This window comes from Alligator mississippiensis, chromosome 15 (genome assembly GCF_030867095.1).
Source record: "Alligator mississippiensis isolate rAllMis1 chromosome 15, rAllMis1, whole genome shotgun sequence".
Lineage (NCBI taxonomy): Eukaryota > Metazoa > Chordata > Crocodylia > Alligatoridae > Alligator > Alligator mississippiensis.
In genome coordinates this window covers 2,552,480-2,579,457 of record NC_081838.1, presented here as the reverse complement: position 1 = coordinate 2,579,457, position 26,978 = coordinate 2,552,480, and the positions used below count along the sequence as shown (strand labels likewise).

At 54.3% G+C, this 26,978-nt stretch overlaps 1 protein-coding gene across 2 annotated transcripts; it reads left to right on the top strand.

The window, feature by feature from the left end:
• The first annotated feature begins 300 nt into the window (after positions 1–300).
• Positions 301–25,508, top strand: ZC3H4 (zinc finger CCCH-type containing 4). 2 transcript variants are annotated; one of them, XM_059718305.1, is made up of 14 exons: positions 301–554; positions 12,302–12,521; positions 12,818–12,928; positions 13,631–13,853; positions 15,219–15,361; positions 15,512–15,608; positions 15,729–15,868; positions 16,929–17,042; positions 17,394–17,505; positions 18,091–18,200; positions 18,505–18,863; positions 19,384–19,736; positions 20,062–20,283; positions 20,906–25,508. In XM_059718305.1, the coding sequence occupies exons 1-14, from the start codon at positions 385–387 to the stop codon at positions 22,414–22,416; spliced, it is 3,885 nt and encodes a 1,294-aa protein (XP_059574288.1). In that variant the 5' UTR covers positions 301–384; the 3' UTR covers positions 22,417–25,508. The 2 variants fall into 2 exon arrangements, with proteins under 2 accessions (XP_059574288.1, XP_059574287.1); XM_059718304.1 differs by having other exon boundaries at positions 20,062–20,310.
• The last annotated feature ends 1,470 nt before the right edge of the window (positions 25,509–26,978 follow it).

The window sequence follows — 26,978 nt, the reverse complement described above, 5'->3', positions numbered from 1 at the left end:
CCCGCCCAGCGCGGGGCGGGGCCACGGGCGGCGCTCGGGCCGTTCCCAGCAAGGGGGTGCTCGGGCATTTCCGGCGCCGCTCGGGCGCCCCCAGGCAGGGGGAGGCGCGGGCACTTCCGGCGGCGCTCGGGCGCTCCCATTGGAGGGCCCGCTCGGGCGTTTCCGGCGTGCCCAGCTCGGGCGCTTCCGCCAGCGCTCGGGCGGTTCCGGCGGCGCTCGGGCAGTTCCGGCGGGGCGCGGGGCGCTGCCTCGGCGCGGCTGCGTGCCGCCGGCGCCATTTTGTGTAGCCGCCCGCGGTGGAGCGCGGGGCCGGGCCGGGCCGAGCCGAGCCGGGCCGGGCCGCCCGCTCTGTACAGTGACTGTGCCCCTGTGCCCCCCCCGCCCATGGCCGTGGAGAGCCCGAGTGTCCCCCCCGCCGCCGCCGCCTCCCCCCCCGGCCCGCCCGCCTCCCCCCCTTCTCCGTCCCGCCACCTCCACCACGACAGCGGCAGCGGCAGCTGCAGCCTCCCCCGGCCGCCGCCGCCGCTCCAACTCCACCACGGCCCGGACGAAAGGTCCAGTAACCGCCTCTCCCGAGAGCCTCTGTCTGTCTGTGTCTGTCTGTCCGGCCCGCCGGACCAGGTTTGGGGGGGCCGGGCGCGGGGCGCGGGCAGGGCACGCCAGGCCCCGGGGGGGGGCAGGCTAGGCCTCAAGTTTGGGGGGGGGCAGGCTAGGCCTCAAGTTGCGGGGGGGCCCTCCAGGTTGGGGGAGGGGTCAGATGAGGCTGGGGGGGGGCCCTTAGGCAATAGGCCAGGTTTTGGGGGGTTAGGCCAGGCTAAAACACTAGGCCAGGCTTTTTGGGGGGGGTTAGATGAGGTTTGGGGGGGCCCTCAAGCAATAGGCTAGGTTTTGGGGGGGTTACACCAGTCTCAACCAGTTGGCTAGGCTTTTGGGGGGGCTAGATAAGATTGGGGGGGCTGCAGGCAATAAGCCAGGTGTTAGGGGGGATGAGATGAGGTTTGGGGGGGGCCCTTAAGCAATAGGCCAGGTTTTGGGGGGGTTACACCTATGTCAGCCAGTTGGCTAGGCTTATTTGGGGGGGTTAGATGAGGTTGGGGGGGCCCTCAGGCAGTAGGTCAGCTTTTAGGAGGGGTTAGATGAGGTTTGGGGGGGGCTGAAGCAATAGGCTGGGTTGGGGGGGGGTTATATTAGGCTAAATCAGTAAGCTAGGTGTTTTTTTTGGAGGGGGGGGCCCTCAGACAGTAGTCCAGGTTTGTGTTTGGGGTGGGGGGGGTTAAATATTTAGGCTAGGTTTTTGGGGGCAGGGGTTTAGGCCGGCAGAGTAGCTGGAGCCGGGGCGGGGCGGGGGGTGGGGCAGCCAGGGGGGTCCCAGGGCCGAGGGGGGGCAGCAGGCAGCGCCAGGGGGGTGCAAGACTCCTGTCTGGTCTGTGGGGTCTTTAATGAGGCTTGGGGCTGTTGTCCCCCGCCCTCCCCCCCCCCCAGCAGCGCCGGCCTCATTAATGTCCCCTTTGTCCGCCGCTGCTTCCTGGCCCCTCCTGGCTGCGCGGGGGCTGCAGGGAGCGCGTGCACAGGGAGGTGCAGCGCGGAGGGGCCTCGGCGCTTCGCGCTACCCCCTCGTCCGCCCCCTTTGATAGAGAGAGACTCACTTCCACAGCTGGATCTCAAGTGACCCCATTATAACCAGGTACTGGAAGGTTTCTAATCCCCCCCAGGGAAACCCTTTTTTCCCTTTTTCCCCCCCCAGAGATGTGTATAAAGCACCTTTCCCCACCCCACCCCCTCCTCCCCCGAAAGACATAACTTCAGCTGTTCCCCTTTATTAGCCTTTTGTGTTATTGGAAAACGTAGCTCCAGAAAGCGATGCACAGAAATAAACAGCTTAATCATGTCTGTTTGTGCAAGAGCGAGAGTTGCTCCCCTTCCCACCCCCCGAGAGGGCAGGTGTGCAGTCCAGAGAGCTGCTTGTATATATTAGCATGCCTTTCTCTCTAAGGAGTTCTGTATTTCATGTGATGCAGGGGTTGGGTTGGTAAGTATCCTTTTTTATTGAATAATTAAATTCTACCTTTTCCTTTCTTTCCCCACCACCGAAGAAGTCCAGAGATCATTGTTAGCATACATTTCATGCGAGGAATGAGTTAATCCCGTGTGTGAACAAACCAAGCAGAATTCTGCCCCGATTCGCGCACCCCGCCAATGTGAGTTTTGTTAAAAAAGTCACAAAAGCACCCAGTTGACCCCCAAATATCCCCGTTGTGACGTTTCCAGGTGAAATGGCACAGATGCCCCAGCAAAGAGGTCACACAGCTCAAGCCTGTAATGCCATCTAGACATACGATGTGGGTCCATTACTTTGTCTGCAAGCTCCATCCTCATTCCATTATGTTGAAAGCAGACTGTCCCTCAGCGCGGGTCTGTTCGTAAAACAGAAAAGACGTTAAAAAGTTTTGCCAACGGACTCAGAAGTGTGTGTAAAAAAAAAAAAAAAAAAAAGTGGCAAAAGAAATCACTGTTTCCCAAACGTCATCACACATTTTTCCCCATCCCCATTGACAGTCTGGTGGTTGATACTTGGAGAAGTTTAAGCAGGACAAGTATTAACGTACAGTGTAAGCACACAGTTCGTACAAATCTGTTTTTTTCCGTGTCCTAGTTTTTACTTACTGTGTTGTCATGATTCCTTTTGTTAATCAGGTGTATTATAAAGAGTCCATACAAGCTTGTTCCTCTCCGTCCTTAACACAAATCCAAATTAGCCCATGTGTCCCCACACAGAGTTCAGTATGCTGCTCTCTACCCCTAAATTACTTTAGAAATCCTTGTTTTTCACGTAGAACACACACACACGTTTGGTCCTGGCATGTCCCGTCCCACTACCATTTTTCCCTGAGCGGAAAAGACAAATTCATTTCCTATAAGCACACGCACCTACGTTTGCGTGGACTTGCGTTGCTTTGTTTCCCTCCTGTTTTCTCTTCCTCCACTTGAAAAAAAACAGCAACCTGTATGTGTTTGTTAGAAAACGGTCGTTATACAACAGAGCAAACACGCTTTTGTAATCTGTCGGAAGATTAGTGAACAACTTGTTGCAAATGTGATTGTACTTGAAAAGGGGGCTTTCATGCTAGAGCAAACCTGAAAGATGTGTCCAAAATGCTGTTTACTTTTTTTATTTTTCCCTTTTAGCTATTATTGTAGATGTTGTTTTATAATGGGACCTTTCTCCCTGCCAGCCCCACTTCCGCAGCTTAATTTTGCTATGAAGTCATAAGGATTGCAAGACGGTTTCTTTGATCAGTGGTCTGGGCTCAGAGCTGGAAAATGTTTACCAGCCTGGCCAAGGTGTTTCTGGCTCTGGCCGTTCACGAGGTACGCGAACTCGTAGCAAGCATTTCTCCTCATTGATCTGAGCAGTATAAGTCTTTGTGAAACCTCTCGACTATTCCACAAAATGTAAAGAAAAGTTAATCCAAGTGCTTCCACAATAGAGCCCTCTCCAGAGAGACCCTGGAAAGCTTGTGGAGTATTTTTCTGCCACTGACTGATATCCTAAGCAGTTTCTGTGTCCACAATGAGCAGGAACCAGACTAAAATAAGAAAATAAGACAAAAACAGAAAATAAGTATTTAGTGGGGGAGACGTTTTATGGATTTCCACTTCATTGGGCTATTGTCATGCACCTTTCTCATGGAAATGAGAACCATGCCAACAGCGATAGCAGTGGGGATGAAGGCGCCACGTTTTGTGGACTTGGTGAGAGATTTCACGAAATAACCGCTCCAGTTTTGAGGGGTTTTGACTTTTAATAGCGGCAGCCAAACATCTGAAATCAGATGTCTCTTTTTTTTATCTTTGTTTTCTCCCTGCTCACTGTCTTGTTTCCTGCTGCCCATTTTTCAGTTCTGCCAGAAATTTATTGTCTTGTCATCAGGATCTGCTGGAGGTAGAAGTTGTGGTTCTGATTGTGTAAACACGGAGACGTGTGTTTAACTTCACAGACCCGAGCAGTTCCATTGAAACCAGGAGGCTTGCTCCTGGCAGTAATGGATAAGGATGTACCTCGTGTTTGCAGGGTCAGAACCTCATCTCCGTTACACAGTTGTTTTCAGGTGGTCTGGCTCTTCTCTTAGTCTCCTCAACCAGAGTTTCCCTCCTGGCAACCGCTGTTCCTTTTGTGCGAAGGGACTTTATGGCACCAGCTGAGGAACGATCAAAGGAAATCGCAGGCCCTCAACCAAACGTGCCTTTTGCCATACTCCCGCGGTAGTGACATCAGACTTGCTGTGGCAGCGACTCTGGTGTCACAGCTCAGCATGTTGTGACTTCACTGCAGGATCCACTCGCAGGGATGGGTAGGAGCCAGCTGTCAAACCAAAATGACTTCAGAAATCAGCAGTTGGGGCAAGGCCTTGCCAAGAGAGAGCTGGGTTGCATTTGACATCAGTGTTTGGAAGTTGAGCCCAGTATAAATGTCCCTCTCCATAACGGGAAAGGAAAGCAGCAGTATTTAAGCTGATTATAACGGAGAGGGGGAACCCAGTTCAGCAATGACTTCGGGTTTCAGTGGGTTGGGAGGAATGTCTCCCAGAACTGACTCTGTTTCTGGTGACTTCGCAGAGCAGATTTGGTGGCAGTTGCTTGTCTCAGATTGGAAGAAGACATTGAGTAGAAGGTAGATCCTTGGGAGCCTGTGAAACTCGGGGTGAAGTGGCTGCTCTTGTGCCAAGTTTTGCAAGTTTACAAAGTAGATGTTCCCCTGGTTCCTCGGTTGCCCCCCATTCACAGTTGCCATTGTGAGCTAAAAACCAGGATGGCGCACAGAGGCGAGCGGAGAGAGGCTCTGCCTTGCTCCGTGCTCCTTTGGGATCGTCTCCGAATCCCACCACGTTTTAGAACAACGGTAAATGCCCACCTGTCTTTCAAAACCTGCTGGAAATAGGGTTTATGCAGTGTAAACGGTACGACCCTCAGGTTGAAAGCAACCTCTCCAGTCAGGGGCAAGGCTCATGGAGCAAAGTTGTTCCAGTTTCCACAATGGACAAATAAATTTGAAAGCATTGAATTTTGGGATGAATAAATTTGGGCCGGGAAGGTGGGTCCCTTTGGAAATCCTGCCTGGGCACGAGGGCCTGTGACAGTCTTAACAGAAATCGTAGGTAGCTAAATCAGTAGTAGGCCTAGGTTACAGAGAGAGCCATAGTCCTCGAAAACAACAGCACAGCCTCCCAGGTCCCCTGAGAGGAACGGGGCTTTAAATCTTGCTCTGGAAGGTGCGTGGCAGGGCACTCTGGAGCGGTCTTTTCCTCCTCCCATGCAAAGGTTTTGCTCCTCCGCTTGGTGTCCTGCTAATCTTCAGCCTTCGTTCTTTGTTTTGCAGATCTTTGGATTGTAATTTTTCAGTGTGATCTTTTTTCTCTCCCCCCCCGAACATGCGGTTCAAAAATCCCAGGTTGTTCTTAGGGAAAAGGTCAGCTTGTGTCTGTCCCTGCTCAAGGGAGAAGGCCTCTATCCCTGCTCTGCCGTCCGCTAAGGAAGCTGAGCCTTGCGCGTAACTTGAGCAAGATTAGCAGCTAATGTTTGAGGATTGTGAGAGTAGATCAGGCGGATTTGTCCGTCCGGTACACTTCCTGCTGAGCAGCATCGGTGGTTTGTTTTCAGACAAGGTCATCCCTCCTGTTGCTTAGAAGGGAAGCCTTTTCCCCGCATTTTTTGCATTCCTTTATGCTAACAGGAGTTACCTTGCAAGCCTTTTTTCTTTGTACATTAACCCTCAGTTTTTGTCCTCGGTGGATCCCCTGCATTAAAAAGAGATCGCTCTGTACATGAGATTTCATGCTCAGCTGCACCTGTTGTGGAGATAACTGTTGCACAAAGGAGGGTTTTCTGTTGAAGGCCGGCAGCCAGATACTAGTCCCCATCCCAACCCTGCTCCCCTGTACCAAGCACTTGTGCTAAACCTGCTTTTGTTATAATTAAGATACCCCCAAACGTGGGTTTTTCAGCACTTGGGCACATACAGCAAATTCCACTCCCCCCCCACCCCCTTTGGGGTCATACGTGTTTTTCCTTCCCCAAGGATAGTAAAGCCATTTGTGTCCATTTGAAGTTGGAAGAGGAGAGCATATTGCTCTTGACCTATTTGTCTGGGTATAATGAGAAAAAACAAGTCTAAAAGATTTAGCCTAACTAATAAATCATCCCAGGTATCAGTGGCAGTTGTACCTACTATAGAAAATAGGCTTGTCTTTTGTCACAAGCATTACCCCCCAAGTTTGACCGACTCTGTAAAGTGGAGCATTTGTAGAGCTTTAAGATTTTTTTCTAACTTTTTTTTTATTATTTAGAAGTGAATGGCCAGAGTAGACATGCTGTTTTCTCTTAAAATACATTGTTGGCTTCTATCTGTTTATAGGGAACAGGAGTTAAAATTTTAAAATGAAAGAGGTTTTAGAGTTAGAGAGAGGAGGAATTAAAATGCCAGAGCTGTCCACATAGCGAGTCCTCCAGAGCAAGATGATTTGGAGCAAGGGCTTTCTTTCATCTGCCATGCTTGATATTGTATTACAGGTCTTTACTCCCAGTCATAGTCCAATCGATAATCTACCAGGCTACATGTGGCTGTGTAAAGGCACTGTTGGTGATTAAACACCTGTTCAACCTCAGTTCAACAACAACCACAAAGACGTTCAAGAAGAAGGATAAATCTAAAATAGTTTGCATAAATATGACACTCTCAGTATTTTACTGACACTGCTTGGCAGTGAAACAACTTGAGTGTATGCTGTATTTTTAGCTTTTACATCTAATGCATGTGTTGCTTTTACTAGTACTACCACTGTTAATTTCCATTAAAAAAACCCTTGCTAAACATGTTAGACTTTATTCAGGGACAGTGTTTAGAAAGACGTCATTTGCCGGGCTGCAGAGTTTTCTGCCTTCTTAGGGAAAAGAATTGCAGAAAACTTGCCATGGTTTTGCAAAAGGACACACCTCGTTTTTACAGACTTATGTTGGTGCGAGTTGTGGTTTCAGTTTCTCCGCTGCTGTTAGACAAGAGTTCGTCCTTCCATCATTGTGTCGGCTCGAGGGGGCAGCTGGCTCATGGCACCGGATTATGTCACAGCTCTGATTGTGATATCACAAACGTATCACTATAGCTTTAACGTTCAGCCTTCTGCTACAGTAGTGCTGGAGTCTCTGCTGGACGCAGTTCCTGGTAGAGAAAATAGGCAGAAACAATAGGGAAGCAACAGGATGGGTACACAGTTAATTCAGGATTTCCCCACAGTCAGTGTGCTCAACAAATGTGTTAGCCACTTTACCAGCTTGGCTGCTTTGCTATATAACCAGAGCGAGTGTAAATGGTGAGCTGTCTTACATGCATACGGCAGAGCCTCATCCCTTTGTAACGACTGATGCTCACACCTTGTAAATCATAGTTCCAGTCACCTTGGCTTGCAGAGACGTTTGTCTCCAGGTTTCAGATATGGGGATTGTTTTCCACTTGGTTTCTGATAAAACTCCCAATGAGTGGGAAAATAGCAACACGCCTTGTTGAGCCTTCAGGCCCGAGAGCAGGGAACAGAAGTCAGCCCCAAACTGAACCAAGTCTCGTTGCCTCTCTGTGATGTAACAGTTTTAACATCCATTTTATGAAGACTGAAAATCAAGATAGGAGGCAGCACCAGGAGGGTTCAGGGCATGCGGCTCCCTGTCCCTTACCCGGTTACCCAGTATTTGCGTAGCAGTGATATATTTAATGTGCCTGCCTTTATTCTTCCACAGACCTGTGCGCTGATGAAGTAACTAACTTTGCCAGAATGAGTTCTGCATAGAGTCTGAGCACCTGTTAGCACCGGGCACAGGGTCTTTTCTGTCAGAGCTTCAACACTTTGCTTCTGGTAGCCGTTGTCCCTTTCTGCCGTAACCACGATGAGTTTAATCGCACAGATACCATCGTTGTACAGGCCGTGACACTTCCAGATAAATTCTTCCCTCCGAGCCTCCTGCAGACCAGACTAGCTGAAGGCAGAGTCAAAGGACCCTGTGCATACCTGCCCAAATTGCCTCCTGCTTCTTTCTGCTGGGAATGATTGCAAGGAAGGTGTTTGCAGCATGATAGCAACAGGAGCTCGCGTTCCTGTTTAGAGCCAACAGGGAAATTCAGATAACCTCGCAGGGCCCAGTTGGCAGGCAAGTCCTGGGGGGAGGCGAATGGCGCTGGTTTCGCAGAGCTGTGCCAATGGGCATGTCCTTTCTTTCCCTAGGAGGATGTTAGACCTTCCATAACGGAGGTTGTTAAGTGAATTCACCAGGCCGCAGGTTTTCAAACTGGTGCTTCATCATCAGCTGCCACGGGAGGATGGCAGTGCTGCTGATTGCAGCCTGCCTCTTGCGCTTTCCCCACACTACAGCCTGAGCTAAGTTTTCTTGGGCTGTACCTGCCCTACGCAGAGCCGCATGGATCCTGTGTCAGAGTGATGCTGGGTTTTGTTCCATTCTGAAACGCGGGGTTTTCTGTTTTCCAGGTTGTGTGTGGCTTATAAAGAGCGTAAATCTCCACAGTAATTATACACGACATACTCTCCCTAAGTCCCTCTGAACTGCGTCCCTCTGCTTGTGCCTTACAGGGTATTTTTTTTCCCCTACATCTTTCTCCTGTCCGATGGGCTTTGTCTCAGGCAATGGGGTTTCCATTATTTCTCTTGCGAGGCTGATCTTAAACATTCAAAGAGTTTCTTTGCTTTGTGAAGCTACCATTTTTAAATTAGCCCCAAGCTGAGGAAAGACATTGATTCATGTACTCCGGGGTGGATTTCTCCTTTGTCTGGAAACCCAGTTGATGGCAAGGCCGGAGACTCACCAGTGCCCTCGATCCCCCGAAGGAGGACGCTGCCTGAGCCTAACGCCTAGCTGTCCGTGCTGCAGGAGAAGGTAGCAGCCCCCCGGCAGGGGCAGCATTCCTTTCTTACCCCGGAGGCAGCAACCGATTTACCCCGTGAAGGAGAGCAAGGCTAGGGCTCAACCACTAGCATCTAGGTGGTCCTGCGTTTGCTGAGACAACCGAAGGAAGGGGAGTCTTTTACGTTGCTTGGACTCACGATGTCTCGTGAGGCTTTTTCATCCTCAAAATGTTGCGCTCTTCCCCTCCGCGTGCAATTTAGCCTAGATTAATTTAGACAACGACAGCATTTCATTGAGAATTGCAGCTGGTTGATACTTGGCCACCTGAGCTGGGCTTTGCTTTTCAGCTAGCATCATGTCTCGGGGCGTGGAGAATGATCCTTTAGGTGCCTTGCATTGAGCCTCTGCTTTCAGGCCCATTTATTCTGAAGCAGGGAAGGCAGCTGTTATAGGTACAGAGGAAAGGGGATCATGCAGGTATTTTACTTCTGTTTCAGTTTTTGACTTTCTCTTCCCTGCTGTGTGCCCGGGTGGGTGCCAGCCTCCTTCGGTGGCTGGTTGAAGTTGATTCTTAAGGGTTCTTGTTTTGCAAAATGACACGTGCATGCGGGAATTGCATTTCAGGGAGAGGAGGGGTAACGATTAGGTGAGCCTAATCCTGGTATAAAGAGGCCTCTTGTTAAACAAACCGGAATGGCTTGGGGACTTGGGATCCTGGTGAGAGCAGAGAGGTAACGAGGTTTGCTCTTTAGGATGCTGGAGTTCGACCCATGGCTGCCGGTAGGAGTGCGGGTAGCAATGGTGGCCAGCTTAGGACCCTTCCCATGTCCAGGTGGTGAGGGGGCTGCCTCTGTTTTCCCAGACGGACCCTGCAACTGTTGTCCATCCCTTTGCGATTGGGTGCAGCCACTTGCTGCCCACGGGGCTGCGTCTTGCGTCCACTGAGAAGCAGCAGCAGGTGGGGGATCTGTTGGCTCTCTTCCTGAGCAGTGTTTATGTCTGTGAGCACCTGCTAGCTCTGCCTCGGGCACAGACCAGATCCTGGCTTCACTCTCGCATGTTGGTTTTGACTTGTAGGCAGGTCTCGGGCCATCTTGGCACTGGCTAAGAGACACTACCCCTGGGCATACTCCCGCAGCTACCATCCGTAGTGGCGTAGGGAAGTGGGCCACGTAACTATTTCAAGCCCAGGCCTCTGGAGCTCACTTTCTCAGCAGCTCTCATTTCACCTTCAGTATTTAGCCATCTGCCTTCTGTCCTTTGCCCCGTGACTAGATGGGTGTTGACCCAGGCATGCTGCAGTGCCCATAGGGTTGGTGACTGGCTGGTCGATCCCGGTTCTCACTGGATTATACAATGTGATCATTTCTCATGCCATGATGATCAAGGGCATCACTGACATTGGAGGAGGCACCGTTTTTACTGCTTGTTTCACTGAAATAAACCCATTGTAAAGCTTCACACGGCAGGCCCCTCTTCCCTCTAGGGCTGGTCTCTCCTGGACCTGTTGCTGCTGGACACGCTATATGCTTCCATGCCTGGGGCTGACAGTATTGGCACGTGGACAGCAGGGAGATCCACAAGATGTTCTGGGGCAGGGGTGTTGCCTCCAGGTCCATTTCCAAAATGTCCTTTCCCCAGCAAAGGGTGTTGACACCAACACGAGCAACAGGTTGGCTTCGTCTTTAATGAGAAGGGAGTAATAGGGGTGCAGCTGCACCCTTCTCCAGGCAGGGGCTGTGCCTGCCTCTGTGTGCATGTCAGGCCCGTATGTATGTCAGGCCCTTTGGCGATTCAGATAGCAGAGCAGACAGCAGGAAAAGACCCCTGTGAAGGCAAACCTGCTGCAATGGCTTTTCATTTGCTCTTTGAGGTCTGAAGATGCTTGCCTCTTTAGTCACCTCTACCAGCCACACTGCTCCCCATGTAGAGCTCAGGCCTTTTAGGGACAGGTTCAAAGCAGACTCTCCCGCAGAGGTTTCCCTTTAGTGTGGTGCCACCTACGACCGTGTTTCAGGGTTGTTGGTTGCAGCCGTGTTGGTCTAAGGACACAGGCAGATAAGGCTCTTTAGCCAAATGTGGTATCTTTTATTAAAACAACTAAATAGTTGGAAAAAAATGCTCTTTGGAAGCTTTCGGGCACAGACGCCCCTTGCAAAGAGCTGTTTGAGCCGTCATCTGAAATCAGGAGCACTGCCGTAGGGGATTAGTCTCCTGTTTCCAATTTGGCAAGATGGGCTTTTGTGCCCAAAAGCTTGCAAATGACATTTTTTTCCAATTATGTAGTTGGTCTAATAAAAGATACTACATCTACCCAAACAACCTTGTCTGCCTACTATAGCATTTGAGGGGAGGATTAACCCTGCAGTGGGTGCTTCCAGCACACAAGTGAATTTCCAGCTCTTCATCCTACTCAAAATTATCATTCTAAACCAAGGGTTTAGACACAATAAATATCTATCAGAGGACAGAAGAGATGGAAAATGGGAGTGAGACTAAGAAAGCAAAAATCCTTGGGGTTAAGGACAGGACAAGCGGTACAGAAACTCTGGAGAAGATGTGAGATTGAAGACGGTTCCCCATATCCCAAACCCCATGATTCTAAAACCAGATGTGACAGGGAAACTCTGAGGGAACTTCAGGTTTTTGTCTGATCTGAGCGCAGTTAAGTGTGAATGTGGGGAAAAGAGCAGGAAACAGCAGTGCTTATGCTTTGAGATGCGTCTTGCCAAATTGGAAATAAGAGACTAATCTCCTAAGGCAGCATTCTTGGTTTCAGATGAGGGCTCAAAACAGCTGTTCTATGGAAGGAACAAGCATAGGTAATTTTAGATTAAGTCAAGGATTTTTTTTAATTGTCATCAGTACACATGTTTTATAGATACTTAGAAACTGCCTGGTAGAGCTACGTTTCCTCAGTGCACGATCTGCTGATCTGATGTACTAATTGGGGTGGAGAGCAGGAATATGGGGTTTCGGTGATCACTTAAGTATAATTTTATCCTCTGGAGGGTGAAATGCTGTCTTGTGAACTGACTCAACCATCAGGTTGGGGTTCTTCTTTAAAACACGTATAGATTTTAGAATTTAAATGGTCATTATTTGACTGGGGACATCAGTCTAGGGCCCAGTCTGGTTTGGTTGTTTATGGTGTCATCTTGAATAGAGTCTCTCTCTATCTTCTGGGTTATTTCTGGATGGTTGTTAAGTTACAAGGTAGATATGTGGGTGTTTCTTAAATAAGTAAAACAGATTAACAATTGTTAGGGGTCCAGAACCGGGGTATGTGGGATTAGAGGTAGCTCTCACCATAGGAAACCCAACATGCCTGGCTGGCCGGAGTGTGACAGGCAGTTTCACGGTAGGGGGAATATCAACATGGACGTTTGCTTTGCAGGGAGGATGGAGAGCTGGAAGAGGGAGAGCTGGAGGACGATGGAGGTGAGGAGGCGCAGGATGCGGCCGAGCTGCACGAGAGGGGGCGGAAGGAGAAGTCGGAGAAGCACCACAGCGACTCGGACGATGAGAAGGCTCATCGGCGCATGAAGCGCAAGCGGAGGAAGGAGCGCGAGAAAGAGAAGAGGAGAGCTAAAAAGAAAAGGAAATCCAAGCACAAGGTGGGTTCTGTGATGGGCTGGCGGCGAGCGCACCCCACGGTCCTTGTAGCTGCCCCAGCCAGAGCAGCACCAGTGAATTCGTCCTGGTGAAGTTCCTGGTTTGTGTGGACTCTTCCACAGGGCTCGCAGGTGCTTTCTGATTGCAGCGGTTAAAATTCAGAAGAACTGTTGGGGTTTTGAAAGCCGATATCTGAGTTACTTTAAAAAAGACTTGTTCCCAAAAAGCCAGGCTCCTGGCAGGGGAGCTTCACCTGGGCCAGTCTGGGCTTAACCTGTGCGTTGTGTCTGCTTTGCAGCGCCATGCATCTTCCAGCGATGACTTCTCCGACTACAGCGAGGACTCTGACTTCAGTCCCAGCGAGAAGGGGCACAGGAAGTATCGGGAGTACAGCCCTCCCTATTCTTCTGTAAGTACCTGCTGGCAGCAGGAAGATAACCCTGCTCTGTCCTGTGCTAGGCTCAAGGCTTTGGCCACAAGGCCCTGTCTGGCTCCATCTAGGGGTGGATGGCCAGGTTCACCTGTGCCTGGCTGTGCTTCATTGCTGAGCTGCTCTGCCCCTCTGCCTTTTTTTTCCCTATGGTTTTTAAAAAATCCTGATATCAGGCGGTCTCCTTCTCCCTCACCGGCGAGAGTGAAATAGCCACTTCCTGATGGAGAGAAGGGACAAGCAGAGGGAAATGAGCTGTGAAATAAGCAAGGAGATAATGGCTGGGTTGCTATTCCATCTGCGCAACAGAGCCTGCTGGCTGAGTTGGGGGCCCAGCACAGAGCCCAGGAGTCCCACCAATTCCCTGTTTAGGGGGTTCATATCCCAGGCTGTTCTTCCCTGCAGGAATTAGGGAAGTGACCCCTGTTTGATGGCACTGCTGCCCCCTTGTAATAGCCCTGCACACTTTCCAAGCAGAGGTTGTTGGTCTCTCCATAGAGTGCTGGGGAGGCTGCTGGGCACAGTTTGCCTGGCGGGGTGTGAGGAGGCTGCAGTCTTTGCAGGTTGTGGAGGGGAGTGTGCTGCAGCAGGGCCTGTTCGGGGATCGTACGTCGTGATCGGCCTAGGAGGGATCGTTCTTTAGGCCTGACCCTGTCTCTCTGTCTGTTTTACTTTCTCAAGTCCCACCAGCAGTACCAGTCCTCTCATGGCACTCCCATGCCAAAAAAGAGCTACTCCAAGATGGAGAGCAAGAGTTACGGCATGTATGAGGACTACGAGAACGAGGGCTACGGCGAGTACGAGGGGGAGGAGGATGAGGACATGGGGAAGGAAGACTACGATGACTTCACAAAGGAGCTGAACCAGTACCGGCGGGCGAAGGAGGGGTCGCATAGGGGGCGAGGTACAGCTGCCCAGCCAGCGCACACCCTGTGTCTGCAGCTCGGCTGCTTATCAAGTCTGATAGTCACCTGCCATGGGGGGGTCCCAATCCTGCTGCAGCTGGGTGCATTCAGGTGGGCCGTTGCACCCCAGGGACTGCAAGGGCCTGCTTGCAAGCAGAGAGCTGCAAGGTCTGGGCCTCATCAGTGTTGCAGAGAAAAGTCCGTTTTTTCACGTGAGAAGAGTCAGATCCCACTTCTGTAGCTTACAGTTTTAAACGCACATTCTTCCTTCTCTGTTTAGATTGATTTAAAAATACTGACGAGGGTGAAAATGATAAAGTCAAACCTTTATCAGCCAAGACAAGAGAAATCAGCTGGTAATGTAACAGGCCTGATTTCATCTTGTTAAGCTACGTTCACCGTTTCATCTGAAACCCAGTGTGCCACCAGTCCAACACAGAGAATGAAACACATGCAGCTACTGCCCTGCCTTCACAATAGCTACTTGGAAGTGTTTATATCTCGGCCACTTAAATCAATTGCTGCAGACTGTTAACAAACCCCTGGCTTGCTTAAGCTTACTTAGCACTGAGAGTTTGTTCTTTCGGATTTTTTATTAAGTCTCAGCTTTGTTACTCAACACCACTCCCTGATTTAAAGGATGCTGCTTCAGACTCTGTGTCCAAAATAGGGTATCAGATGGGGTTTACAAAGGAGCAAACAGCCTTAGCACCAATGGAAGGAGGCTCCAGGGTGCCTGCTTGGTGGTGTTCTCATGTTTTACTGGCTGTGCGTGCATGCAAGATGCATGCTGTTTGAGGAAAGATGGCCAGGAGGACTCAGGTCAGGGCAAGACGTTTTGTTTCTGCTCCATCGCCAGCCTGTGTTGCGGAGGACCAGGGGTGCTTCCCTGGGGATGCTGTGTGGGTGACGATGTTAGAGTGTGTCACACGCTTGCTAATTTTTGTTAATTGGGGCTTATAGACATTGAAGGAAGACAGATGTTGGTTACGGCTGGAGAAAGCCCAAAGCCGAGCGGTGGCATACATTATACGGTGCATACCCCGCTCTCTAGAAACCAAACGCAGCAGCAGTCCTTTACCAGAACGCTGTCATTCTCCATTTAGCAGGTGCTTCCATGTAACACGTGCATCATGTTAGCTGGTTAAGCCCCTTTAGATTGATCTCACTAGCAACAACTCAGAGATGAGTTACTATGAGGTTTGCCTTTCTGAAGGGAGCCAACTGTCCTCTGCATGGGGAAGTGTGCTCTGTTGTTCCCAGGCCCCTGCGCTGTATCTGCGCCCAAGAAAGCTGCCCAGCCAGGCCCGTTCAGGTCAGGTGCAGCTGAAGTGAAATAATGCTGATTTATGTGCTGTTCACAGGCAGCCGAGGCCGGGGCCGAGGCTACAGGGGGCGTGGAGGCAGAGGTGGAATGAGAGGGCGAGGCATGGGCCGAGGAGGCCGGGGAAGAGGGAGAGGCGACCACCCAGAAGAGGAGGAGGAAATGTACGAGGAAGAGATGGAAGTAAGTACCGGAACCGACCTCTTTCGAGCCTGTCGTCCTCCCTTGGGGCTGGCAGAGGCGAGAGGATGTTCCTATTGGTGGCCCTGATGTGTTGGCTGAGTGCCTGTTCTGTCCCAGCGGGCTGATTGCTCTGTTCCCTCTGAACTGCAGTACGGCGACAACGAGGAGCCTGCCGGTGATGACGAATATGACGATTACTCCAAAGAGCTGAACCAGTACCGGAGGAGCAAAGAGGGCCGAGGCCGAGGTGGGCTGCCGGGCCAGGGGCCTTTGCAGGGGTTCTGGGGCTCTGTGCCCCAGTCTGTGATCGCAGTGCTGGGGTTCCTCTAAGAAGCAACGCGAATGTCCTTGTGGCGTTGTGTTTCAGGTTTAAACCGTGGGCGAGGTCGTGGTCCCAGAGGCAGAGGCGGCAAGGGCATGGGCAGGGGGAGAGGAAGAGGCCGGAGCGGAATGGGGAAAGGCGGCGGGATGAACGAGGATGACGATTACTATGAGGACGATGGAGGGGTAAGCAGCTCATCTCGGAGGCGGTGTCACCATGTGAGACGCACTGGGCTTTTCTGTCCAGGTTGGATTCTGATGTTGGGCTCCATGGGCGCTGCCCAGGGCCTCTCTGCATCCAGAGCAATACGTTAAGTCAACACATGCGAAGACAGGTATTTCTCTACCTGCTGGTGCTGCAGACTGCCTTGGGCCATGCTCTGCTGTTGGCCATCACTGGAAGGAAAGAGCCCCCCCTCCCATCTCTGCAGCTCCATTGTCTGTAGCTGAGCTGCATAGACAGCCGACCTGGGGTCTCGATTTCCAACTCTGGTGATGAGGCGTGGACCAGAACGTAACCTAGCTGGCTTCCCAGGGCTCAGGGGAGCAGAACCAGCAACTGTTGGTCTCGCTCCAAAGTGAGCACTGACACACGGCAGGCCGGGGTGCAGATGTGTCGAGGGGGAAGGTGGTGTTTGCACATGCCCACTTTTCTCCTGTGTCTCTGTTAAGAAGCCAGAGGCTGGTGATCACTCAGTCCTCCATTTGGGCAGACCAGCTTCTGGCCAGCCTGATTTCTCTACCATGCTCCTTTCGAGCAGCTTCCCTGCTGGTTTTTGTTGGGGGTAAAAAGTAGAGTCAAGCACTGATTGGTGGATACCATGTAGCTCAAAATACAGAAGGCATAGGAGGGGGAGCCCTAACTGGTGGCTGTCACCAAGTGCTGAGCTGGCTTTGGCTTCAGCCAGAAAAGATCCTCCATGAAAGAGGATGCTCTCATAGTCTTTCAGGCGTGCTCAAGCCTAGGTTTATTGTCTCTGTTTCACATGGAAATATCAGAATGAGTCTTTCCGTGATAACAATCTCATCTGTGATGAGCATGGACTTTCCAAATGCCGATGAGTTGATTGATACACAAGACCAAGGTCAGTTTGTCTACCTAGCTGAGTTACAGAGGCTGTCAGCGTCGGAGTGTCCCGTGCAAGACCCCACAACATTCATTCGTTGAAATTCATTTTGCAAGGAGATTGTTATGTTTTTTTCCACAGCTTCTTGATCTGCTTTTTTGTGTGTGTGATTCCAACAGGAAGGAGGCGGCGGTGGGAATTACAGGCGGAATGACCACGACAAATCCCACCAACAGTCGGATAAGAAAGGGAAAGTGATCTGCAAGTACTTTGTGGAAGGCAGGTGTACCTGGGTAAGGGACAGTTCATGCTGGCCTTGCTTGCCATGTTGCTGCTCATAGAGAACCTCAAACACGTGTAAGGCTGTATGAGATGCAGTTACGTGGTCCCACCCTCACAGTTCAGCTGTGTGGACCATGTGTGGCAGGTGATTGCAAACGGGGCTGGGAGAGACGTAGCTGGTTTAGATAGCATATGTAGATGGTCCGAGAGGCATGTTCGGGTTTGTTTCAAACCAGAGAGAAGTCGCAGTGGTATACGGTCCAGGTGTTCACTGATTTTAGCACAGGAGAGACAGTGATGAAAGCAGGTGCGTAATGATTGCCATGTATGCTAACAGGCGGTGGCGTGCTCTGTTCCAACAGGGGGACCATTGCAATTTCAGCCATGACATTGAACTACCAAAGAAGCGGGAACTGTGCAAGTTTTACATCACCGGCTACTGTGCAAGGGCTGAGAACTGCCCCTACATGCACGATATCCTTTCCTGGTGTTTCCCTGTGTTTCGGCAGCTGGGGAGGTCACTGCCTTGTTGGCTGTGTTTCGCTGCAGGGTATGGAGTGTCTGGCACGATGGGTCAGAGTGGGCCAGTGGAGCCAGTCCCTGCAGCTGATGGTTATTTTGCTGCTCTTTGGAGCATCTGTGGAAGGGGGGGGGGGATGCCTCAGTGTTTCTGAGTTTGTGAGGGCCAGGCCAGCGAGTGCGGCAGGTGTTTGTGTATGAGGATGTGGAGGCTTCAGCCATCGTGGAGGCTTGCAGAGATGAATGCAGGCTCAACTCACAGAAGCTTGGAAAGCAGCTGTGGTCCAGAGTGAATGCAGAGGAGTGTGGTCTCACAGCTGCAAGGATGAGAGAGATGGCGGGGAGTTATGTAAATGCAAATGAGGGGTCTTGGGCATCTATGCTTTAGTCAGTGCCAAAAACACACAGAACTTAAAAGCCTGGTCAGCAAGTGGCCACGGCAAAGCTGTTGGCTCAGTATTAGAAGAAAAAATCTACCTGCCCTTTGAAAGAATTCTGCTTAATTACCCAAGGGGATTTATTCTCTTTAACACCCAGTACGTGATTTCCCTTGTAAGCTGTTTCACACCACAGGGAACTGCATCAACGGGGACGATTGCATGTTTTCTCATGAGCCGCTCACAGATGAAACGCGGGAGCTTCTGGACAAGGTAAAAAGGAAAGTTAGCACAAGTGTGTTTAAAGGCGGCTGTCTTGTTCTGGTTGACTGCTGCCCTCACAAGATGCTCGCACCCATGAAAGGGGTCTGTAACACTAAGGAAAGAGGGTCTGTAAGGGGTTGTGTGCTGGGGCAGGGGTCGTTGTGGGCTACTTCCTAAGGCAAAGAGCCTGTTCCATGTTGGAGCCAGCCAGCCCATGCCAGTCCCCAAGATGGGGTCCTCTGTGTGTGCTCTGGGCTGGCCCCTCTCCCCAGGCTGTGCCTTGGCCCTTCTCTCACTTCTCTTCTCCCCGCAGATGCTAGCAGACGACGCAGAAGCAGGCGCAGAGGACGAGAAGGAAGTGGAAGAGCTAAAGAAGCAAGGCATCAATCCACTCCCCAAGCCCCCACCGGGAGTGGGGCTGCTGCCCACCCCCCCTCGCCCTCCCGGCCCACCAGCCCCCACATCCCCCAATGGCAGGCCGATTCCTGGAGGCCCCCCACCCCCTCCGCCCCCCCCACTCCCGCCGCCCGGCCCGCAGATGCCACCACCACTGCACGAGCCCCTCTCGCCCCAGCAGCTCCAGCAGCAGCAGGACATGTACAAGAAGATCCCGTCGCTGTTTGAGATTGTGGTGCGGCCCACGGGGCAGCTGGCCGAGAAGCTGGGTGTGAGGTGAGTGCGTGCCAGGTGCCTGAGGGACGATGCTGGGTGGACCTTTATGGAGCCAGTGGCCAGTGTTCACGTGTTTCTCTGCTGAGGACCTCAGCATCACTGTCCAGGCAGAAACCCAAACCCCCTTGGAAGCAGGGAGGCTCTTCCTGGGCACGGACGAGCACAGTTTCAGGGTACTTTTCAGGATAGCCAGTACAGAGTTCTGTTGTTTAGTGTCTCTGGGTCAGTTGGGACCTCCTCTCCCAGTGGACAAAGGGACTGGGAATGCGGCAGCTGGCTCATGGCATGAGGCTTATAGCTGTCCCATTGCCAGGGCCAGCGAAGTCTGGGGTAGTCAGTAGCATGCGGGTTTATCTGTCCTGCCTGGCTGCCACTGCATTGGGCTCATCACACAAGCACGGTTGAGGCTGTCCCCCGCAGGGCCCTGCTCAACTTGGGTTCTTCAGGATGCACCACTGAGGAGACAGCCTAGATCTCAGGATGTGCCCTGACACTTACCGTTTTGTGCGTTCTCTTTCAGGCACCCTGGTCCCCCTCCTCCCAGGTTCCCTGGCCCTGGCGGACCCCCAGGGCCTATGCCAGGACCCATGCATCCAGATATGCACCCTGACATGCTTCCGGACATGCATCCCGACATGATTCCGGACATGCACCCAGACATGCACCCGGACATGCACCCGGACGTGCCCATGGGCCCAGGCATGAACCCCGGCCCCCCCATGGGTCCTGGCCCTCCCATGATGCCATATGGCCCAGATGGTTCCCCGCACTCCGGCATGATGCCTCCCGGCCCACCTGCACCAGGCTTCTACGATAACTTCTACCCACCTCCGGAGGGCCTGGACATAGACCACGGCATGATGGGTGACCCAGGTACGTGCAGTGACTGTTGGGGGCATCCGGAGCTCCTTTAGGGTGCTGCAGGCTCGGCCTAGCTGAGTGCGTCCTCGTGCTTTGGCATAGCCCCAAGTTGGGGACATCTGCAAAGGCGGGGTCACACGCTTCCCTGAGCTGTTTGGAGGCACACTTTGGCCGGGTGGCTGCAGGGGGGTGAGGGTTGGACAGAGTTTGCATCAGGTAACAGTCATACAACAGCTGGTCCTGAGTCTCAAGCCTCTCAGCGTCGTGTTCCTGCGTCGGCTGTGGGAATGGCCCGGCGCACCATGACGGTGAGTGTTGGCCGCTCTTTCCCTGGCAGACGACTACGGAACTTACGAGGAGATGGAGGAGCCTCCCGGAGAGCACCTGTTCCCTGACCCCTCCTTGGACCACGACCCCCTCTGCGAAGGACCACCAGGACTGCAGAAGCCGCCGGGCAGCATCCCCGACTTCATGCCTTCCGCCCAAAGGGCCCTGTACCTGAGGATCCAGCACAAACAGCAGGAGGAGGAGGAGCGGGTGCGGCGGCTGGCCGAGAGCAGTAAGCAGGAGCGGGAGAATGAGGAAGGCAAGTGGCAAGGCGCAGGGTCCTTCCTGCACAGCAGTGCCATTGGGAATGCCCCCGGCCAGCCAGAGCCAGGACCCACGTGGCTGAGGAGGTGGCCTGCTCCATCTTGGGGCCCGCTGGCATGACTTCTGGGCAGGTGGGGTGGGCAGCACCTTCCCCTCTGCTGGGGCAGCATGCGTCGGCCTCATCCTGCAGGTCTCCCAGGGGCAGGGAGAGGGGCGTGCCACCCCAGGTCGTGCTGCCCTCTGCAATGGCTGGGCATGCTGTGGGCTGTCATCCTCCTGGGTCCCCAGGCTGGAGGTTGGTCTCCTGTGGCAGCCCCCAGAGCTCTGCCTTCCTGCAGCGCAGGGTTAGCGATCTCTGTAAAACCAAGTGCGCTACCAGAGCTGGCCCCGGGGAGGAAGGGAGAGACCACAGGCTGGGGATCCTGGTAGCAGATCAGTGTGTCCTCTTGTGGTGGTGGGAGTACGCACGCATCCAGAATCCTTCCAGCAGCTGCTGGTTTCTGGAGGAGTTGGGGAACAGGAGACCTTGCTGGGCAGCTCTGGGCACGTGCTGCTCCTTACCAAACACATTCTCTGCTCCCCCTCCCCAGGTGACACCGGCAACTGGTACTCCAGCGATGAGGACGATGGTGGGAGCAGCGTCACTTCCATTTTGAAAACCCTGAGGCAACAGAGCTCCAGCCGGCCTCACGTCCCGCTTGTCCATGGCGACATGAGCAGTGGCTTGGGCCCATCAGGCATGGGCGACCCTCGCCTCCAGAAGGCCCAGTCTGCAGGTGGGCGCCCAGCTGACCCTCGCCTGCGGGACCCCCGGCTCTCTCGAAACGTGGAGGCGTCTGGACCAGCCGGCCCCGGAGAGGTGGGGCCCACCGACCCGCGACTAGCACGGCACATTCCCACGTCCGCCCCAAAGCCGGACACCCCTCATTCCAGCTCTGTGGCCGGCCCAAAGGTTGCCTTGGGCCCTGATGAGGAGGAAGGGGAGAGAGCACTAAGGGACAAGCCAGTCAGCATCCCCTTGGACGTGCTGCCCGGCCACGCGCTGCGGGACCCCCGCTCACAGCTGCAGCAGTTCAGCCACATCAAGAAGGATGTGGTCCTGAACAAGCCCAACTTTGCCCGGCTGGTGCTGTGGAGCCCAGAGGACCTGATCCCACTGCCCATCCCGAAGCAGGAGTTCGTCCCCGTTCCCGCCGCTCTCCAGTCACTCCCTGCCCTCGACCCGCGGATCAGCCGGCCCCAAGCCGCGGTCCCATCTGACCCCAGGCAGCGGGGGGCAGGCACCCAGGCAGAGTCCGGCTCTGGTTCTGGCACCAGTGTCCCTGACTTCGAGCTGTTGTCGCGAATACTAAAGACTGTGAACGCGGCTGGCAGCCCCACCTCTGGCCAGAGCGAGAAGCCCAGCGACCCCCGGATGCGGAAGGCGTCGGCTGACCCCCGGTTACAGAAATCAGCAGAACCAGCGGCCTCCAGACCTGCCAAGGCTGCGGAGTCTCCTCCGGGCCCCGGAGCCTCCACTCCCGGCAGCGAGAGCGCCCCCACCATCGCTCCCTACGACCCCCGGCTGCTGACCGCGGGCGGGCTGAGCAAAGGCAGTGGCCAGAGCAATGTGCTCAGTGGCATCAGCCTGTACGACCCCAGGACTCCAAGCTCGGGCAGCAAGGCCTCAGAGGCTGCCGGCGAGGGGAACACGTCGTCAAAAGGCTCGGACGCCGGCAAAGGTGCCGGCAAAGGCAAGGAGCCCCTGTTTGTGCGCAGGTCTGCGCTGGACCAGCCCGAGGCGGAGAAGGCGGGTGCTGAGTCTGCCGCAGACAGGTACAACAGCTATAACAGACCACGTCCCAAGGCCTCTGCCACCGCCGCCACCACTGCCACCGCTGCCTCCTCCTCCACCCCTGCCCCAGAGACTGCCCCCCAGCCAGGCGTCCACAACCTCCCCGTGCCCTCCGTCTACGGCATGGTCAAGCAGAGCGCGAAGTCGGGGTCCGGCAGCCCCTTCGCGGGGAACAGCCCTGCCCAGGACAGCGAGCAGCAGGACGCCGGGTCTCTGAAAGATGTTTTCAAGGGCTTCGACCCCACAGCCTCGCCATTCTGCCAGTAGTGTTCACGGACTGCCCTGGCATCCGCCTTGCGATAGCTGCGCAGTGTTGGGAACCTTTTTTTTTATTCTTTTCCATTAGTGCTCACTTTAGCCATATAACATGTACAGAAATCCTTTTGGTTCTGGTCGGTGCTGTGACATATATATAGCCTCCGAGAATAATTTTAAACAAATAATCAAAGTATCTCATGCCGTAATAACCAGCCTTTTGTTTTTCGACTCCCCGCTAGTTTGTTTTAGAGCTTTCTTTGCAAACGCGACTGAACGCCCCCTCCTCGGAAAATAATGCAATGTCTGAAATCTCTCGGGGAAGCTGCGGCCGTCCCGGCTCACCAGCCCCCATCCTCTCCTTGTACAGTAGATTGCGTTCCAAGCCCGGCGCATCCCCCCTCGAGCAACGCGATGCCGTACTCAGGACAAGGGGAGCGACAGACCGGACAGCAGAGTAACGTGGGTCATACGTGTAGCTTAAGAGATTAAAGCTGTGAGCCGTGCGGATTGGTGGAATGTGTTCATTTATGAAACAGCTAACGCGAGTATTTGTATCATAGCCTTTTTTTTAATTATGTTTAAGGAAGCCGAATGCGATGAGCAGTATTGCCTGGAGAAATAACCCCGTGGCATCCGTGCTTGTCCGGTGGGGGAGGTTCTTTCTGCTTCTTTGAAGGCGGTATCTCTGCTGTTTCCTGGAGGCGGGTGGGTTGGGAGACAGCCCAGCTGGCCCCTCTTCGGGCTTCGAGTCCCGAGAGTTTCCGCCGACGGCCAGGGAATATTGACCTCCCCGAAGTGCTGCTGTCTACCAGCAAGAGAGGGTGTATTATTGACATTAAATTATTCATCTCAGCCCGACTTTGCACGCACATGGGTTGCTCGCGGAGGGTTTTCCCATGAGCACGGCAAGGATTCTCAGTATCTTCTCCCTGCCCCCTGCGAGCGGCTCGGTCCCCGTCCCACCCCCCATCCCAGATCCAGCGGGAGAAGGCCGCGTTCTGTAAGATGCAGGAGCTCCAGTGCCGTGCCACCGAGCAAGACTTCTCCACAGCAGCTGGTGATAGATGCTGAATCTTTTCTTTCGATGCATTCTGTGCACCGACCGGGCTTTCTACACGGGCAGCCGACGGCGAGGCCACTTCAGCCGGTTGTCGGGGCTTTCGGGACAGGAGCTGCCGATTGGAGACGAGACCAGGGCAAGCACGTGCGTCACTGGAGCTGCGACACGCTGGGCCAGGAGCCCCCACAGTCCCTTACTGACAGGCGAGAAGCCCCCATCTGTGTTTTCCTGAGCACGCCTCCATCCGGCGTTGTCTCCAGCTTAGCAAGGCTGCCACTTCCGAGAGCCAAAACTGCCCTCCCGGGCCCCATTTGTTACTGTGCAGCCGAAAGTTCCCGTGTCTTCAGTAGCAAATGGGGAATCGCTGTCGTTTCCCCTTCGGACTTCCTTTCCCTGCCCAGGGTGCCCTGCTGCCCCGCTCGGGTCACGCCAGCCCCTGTCTGGCCTCACCTACCAGTATTCAGCTGCCGGCTCGTGAGCATCGGAGCATAAAGACACGTTGCGAAGTGTCCTGTACTGAGCAGAGCTGATGCGCCGCACCCTTCTCATCGCGTCACGGCCAGCAGCTGTGCCCAGCGTTCATGGCTGATGCAGCGTCGCCTTCCTGGCCAGCGAAGGAGATCTGATTAAGCAGTCGAAACGCAGCATTAGGAAGGTGGCCATGCTCCTGCAGCAGGGCAGTGCCTATGACGCGGTGTGTTGAATCCCAGGAGCGGTGTGAGCTCTGCAGCGGCACAACGTGCGACGCAGGCCCCCCTGCCCATCAGCTCTTAAACCATCCCCCGTGGTGATGTCTGTCAGGCTCCTGCGGCCTGACGTGGTTCCTCTGCCGCGGATCCCAGGGACTGGTTGTTTTACACGGGGGCTGGCGGAGAGCCCTGAGCGCCCGTCTCCCTCCAGCTGGAGAACCCAGCCCTGTCCTTGTGTCACAGCAGCTCCTCACCTGCCGAGCAGCTGCACGATAACGAAAGAGGAAGGATCTTTCTCAGTATTTCAGCCACTGGCATATTTTATCTGGTCTAGGATGAACTTTCCAAATGTGGAATGGCTCCCGGGACGCCCCCCACCCCCTCGGCTTTGCTGGACAAGGTCTTAAGAGAATTAGTGTTTGCTGAGCGTTGGTGCACGTAAGACGAGCCTTCACGATGCCAAAATTGAACGGTTTCCAACGTCAACAGAAAAAGAAACCCGCCTGGACTCCGAAGTTCCCGTCTACGCCCCTTTCTTGCAGGCGGCGCCGATTTGAGTTGTCACGGTCCCTTGTCACGCTGCTCCCATCACGTTCCCACGTGCCCTGCTTTCGCGGGAGGCATAGCGGTGTCCGACTCACTCAACGCACCCCTACCAAACTGGATCCCAGAGAGATTGGAGGCTGCTGGGCCAGGCTGGGCCGTTCAGTACGTGCAAGTCCTTCAGGGTTTACCTCCCGGGGAAATCTCGGCTCTTCTCTGCCCTGCGAGCAGTTTGCTGGCTTGTAAGTGAATCGAGCGTGGCGGCGGCAGCGGCGGGTTGAGTGTCCTGAAGTGGTTTCCCTCGTGCAACCTCAGAGCTCATCGCTTTGGAGTTTGCCTGGCACCAGCGTGTCACGGGGAGAGAGCAATGAATCGGTTCGACCGGGGAGACCGCTCTCGGCGAGGGCCGCGTGCAGGATCAGCTGAACTTTCTGTAAAAGGTAAAACCTGTCAGGAAGATGATGAATTATTTGGGTTGATTCCCCAGAGAGCGAAAGCGCCGCCGTTCTCTAACCCAGGAATGTTTTTCCACCGGCCAGAGCTTTAAGAGAAAAAAAAAAAATAGCGCTCTAGCTGAGATTGTAATAAACTGTAAATACTGCTTCCGAGTCGGAGCTGTTGCTGCGGATATGTATATAGCGTATGGGTATTTTTACAATGACTGTTCCATGTGCATGGCTGCGTGAGGGTTTTCTCTTTGTTTTTGTACCGCACATTTGTCTTCCAGAAACGTCATCTGTATTTCTCCGGTGAAGTCTTTAATCTTCTATCATTGTATCACTGCCATTAAAGGATGCAGTTATTTTAAAGGTCTCTGGTCCCTCTGGCTGGGCCGGCGGGTTCGCGCCGCGCGTCTGTCCTGTGCTGCGGCCCCGTGCGGAGCAGCTGGGACCCTGCTTTCCCGTTTCCTATAATGCATCGTCCCTTACAGCGATGCGGAGGGGAAGAGACTGTGCAGAGCTATCTCCGTCCAGCCCTGGCCTGGGGGTTCCCTGGGGCTCCAGCTCCCGGAGTCCTGCCATGGGCTGATCCCCTGTCCCCGACCACGCTGCTGAGGGCGCAGCAGGAGAAGGGGCCATGCCGGAGGGTCCCTTCCACCTCTCAGATTTCCTGGGTCCGAACCCTGTGATATAGGCACGGGGGGAGAAGAGTCGGGATTCTCCCCCACCTCCCTCCCAGCTGATGTTGGGGAAGCCCGTGACGTGTAGCCGGGGGTGGCACAGCTGCGCCTGAGCTTCCCTGAGGGTGTGCACACATGTCCCAGCCCCCCGTGCAAGGTGTACACATGTCTGTGCCCTGAGCTTCCCGTGTAGGTGCACACGCACGTGTCCCCGTCCCGAGCCCCCCGTGGGGGTGAATAGGTGCCCGTGCCCTGAGCCCCCTGTGCCTGTGTGTGCACGTGTGTCTGTGCCCCCAGCCCCTACGACCACCTGCAGCTCTTGGATGTGGCCAGCAGAGGGTGCTGCTGCCCCGGGAATCCTGCATGGCCCCATGTGCCTGCTGCATGGGGAGGGGGCAGGGTCAGAGCAGGGGCCCGTGGAGCCTGGGTTGTATCTGGAGAGCGGGGTCTAGTGGTCAGAGCAGGGGTGCGTGGAGCCAGGACACCTGGGTTGCATCTAGGGAGGGGTTTAGTGGTGGTAGCAGCCAGGACAGGGCGTATGGGGGGGGCTCGCTGGTGAAGGAGAAGGCCGCGCCGCGGGAATGGGCTCGGGGGCCTGCTCCCCTCTCGGCCCATAGCAGACGTTCAGCGCAGAGTCGCGCTGGCACGAGTCTGCCAGGTCTCGGGGCTGGGCCGGGACATCCCCGGCTCCGGGCGTTGCGGGGGTGCAGCTGGGGGTTTTCTGGAAAGGGAATGAGGTCTGGCAAGCTACAGCAAGGGCCAGGGAGGGAGGGCAGGGGCTGGTGCCCCCAGCACCTGGGTCCCCTAAAGTGGGACCTGGGGAGTGAGACAAAAGGGGGCTGGAGCGGCACCTGGCTGGGGTCATCTGGCCCCCGCGCTCATTCCTGCCCAGGCAGGGGGTCGGACTGCTGATCTGTTGAAGTCCCTTCCGACCCCAGCATCGATGAACCTATGAAAGGGGGCTGGGGGCCCAGACCCTAGGCTCTCTGGGGGCGAGAGCAAGGGGGCCTGGGAGGTGTGCGGCCGAGCCCTGCCTGTGCCCCGGGCTGTGAGCAGGGGGGAGGGGAGCTTCCGGGCCAGCTGTTCCCAACATCTGGATGCCTCCAGGCACAGGCTGGCGGCCTGGTGCGGATGTGACCTGGTCCCCCGCTCCCTCCTC

Excerpts from the sequence above, each read along its gene's own strand:
- ZC3H4 (XM_059718304.1), top strand. The coding sequence starts at position 385 with ATGGCCGTGGAGAGCCCGAGTGTCCCCCCCGCCGCCGCCGCCTCCCCC. Across the intron at positions 17,506-18,090 it reads GAACTGCCCCTACATGCACG|GTGATTTCCCTTGTAAGCTG; the intron begins ATATCCTTTCCT and ends AACACCCAGTAC. Across the intron at positions 18,201-18,504 it reads CGCGGGAGCTTCTGGACAAG|ATGCTAGCAGACGACGCAGA; the intron begins GTAAAAAGGAAA and ends TTCTCCCCGCAG.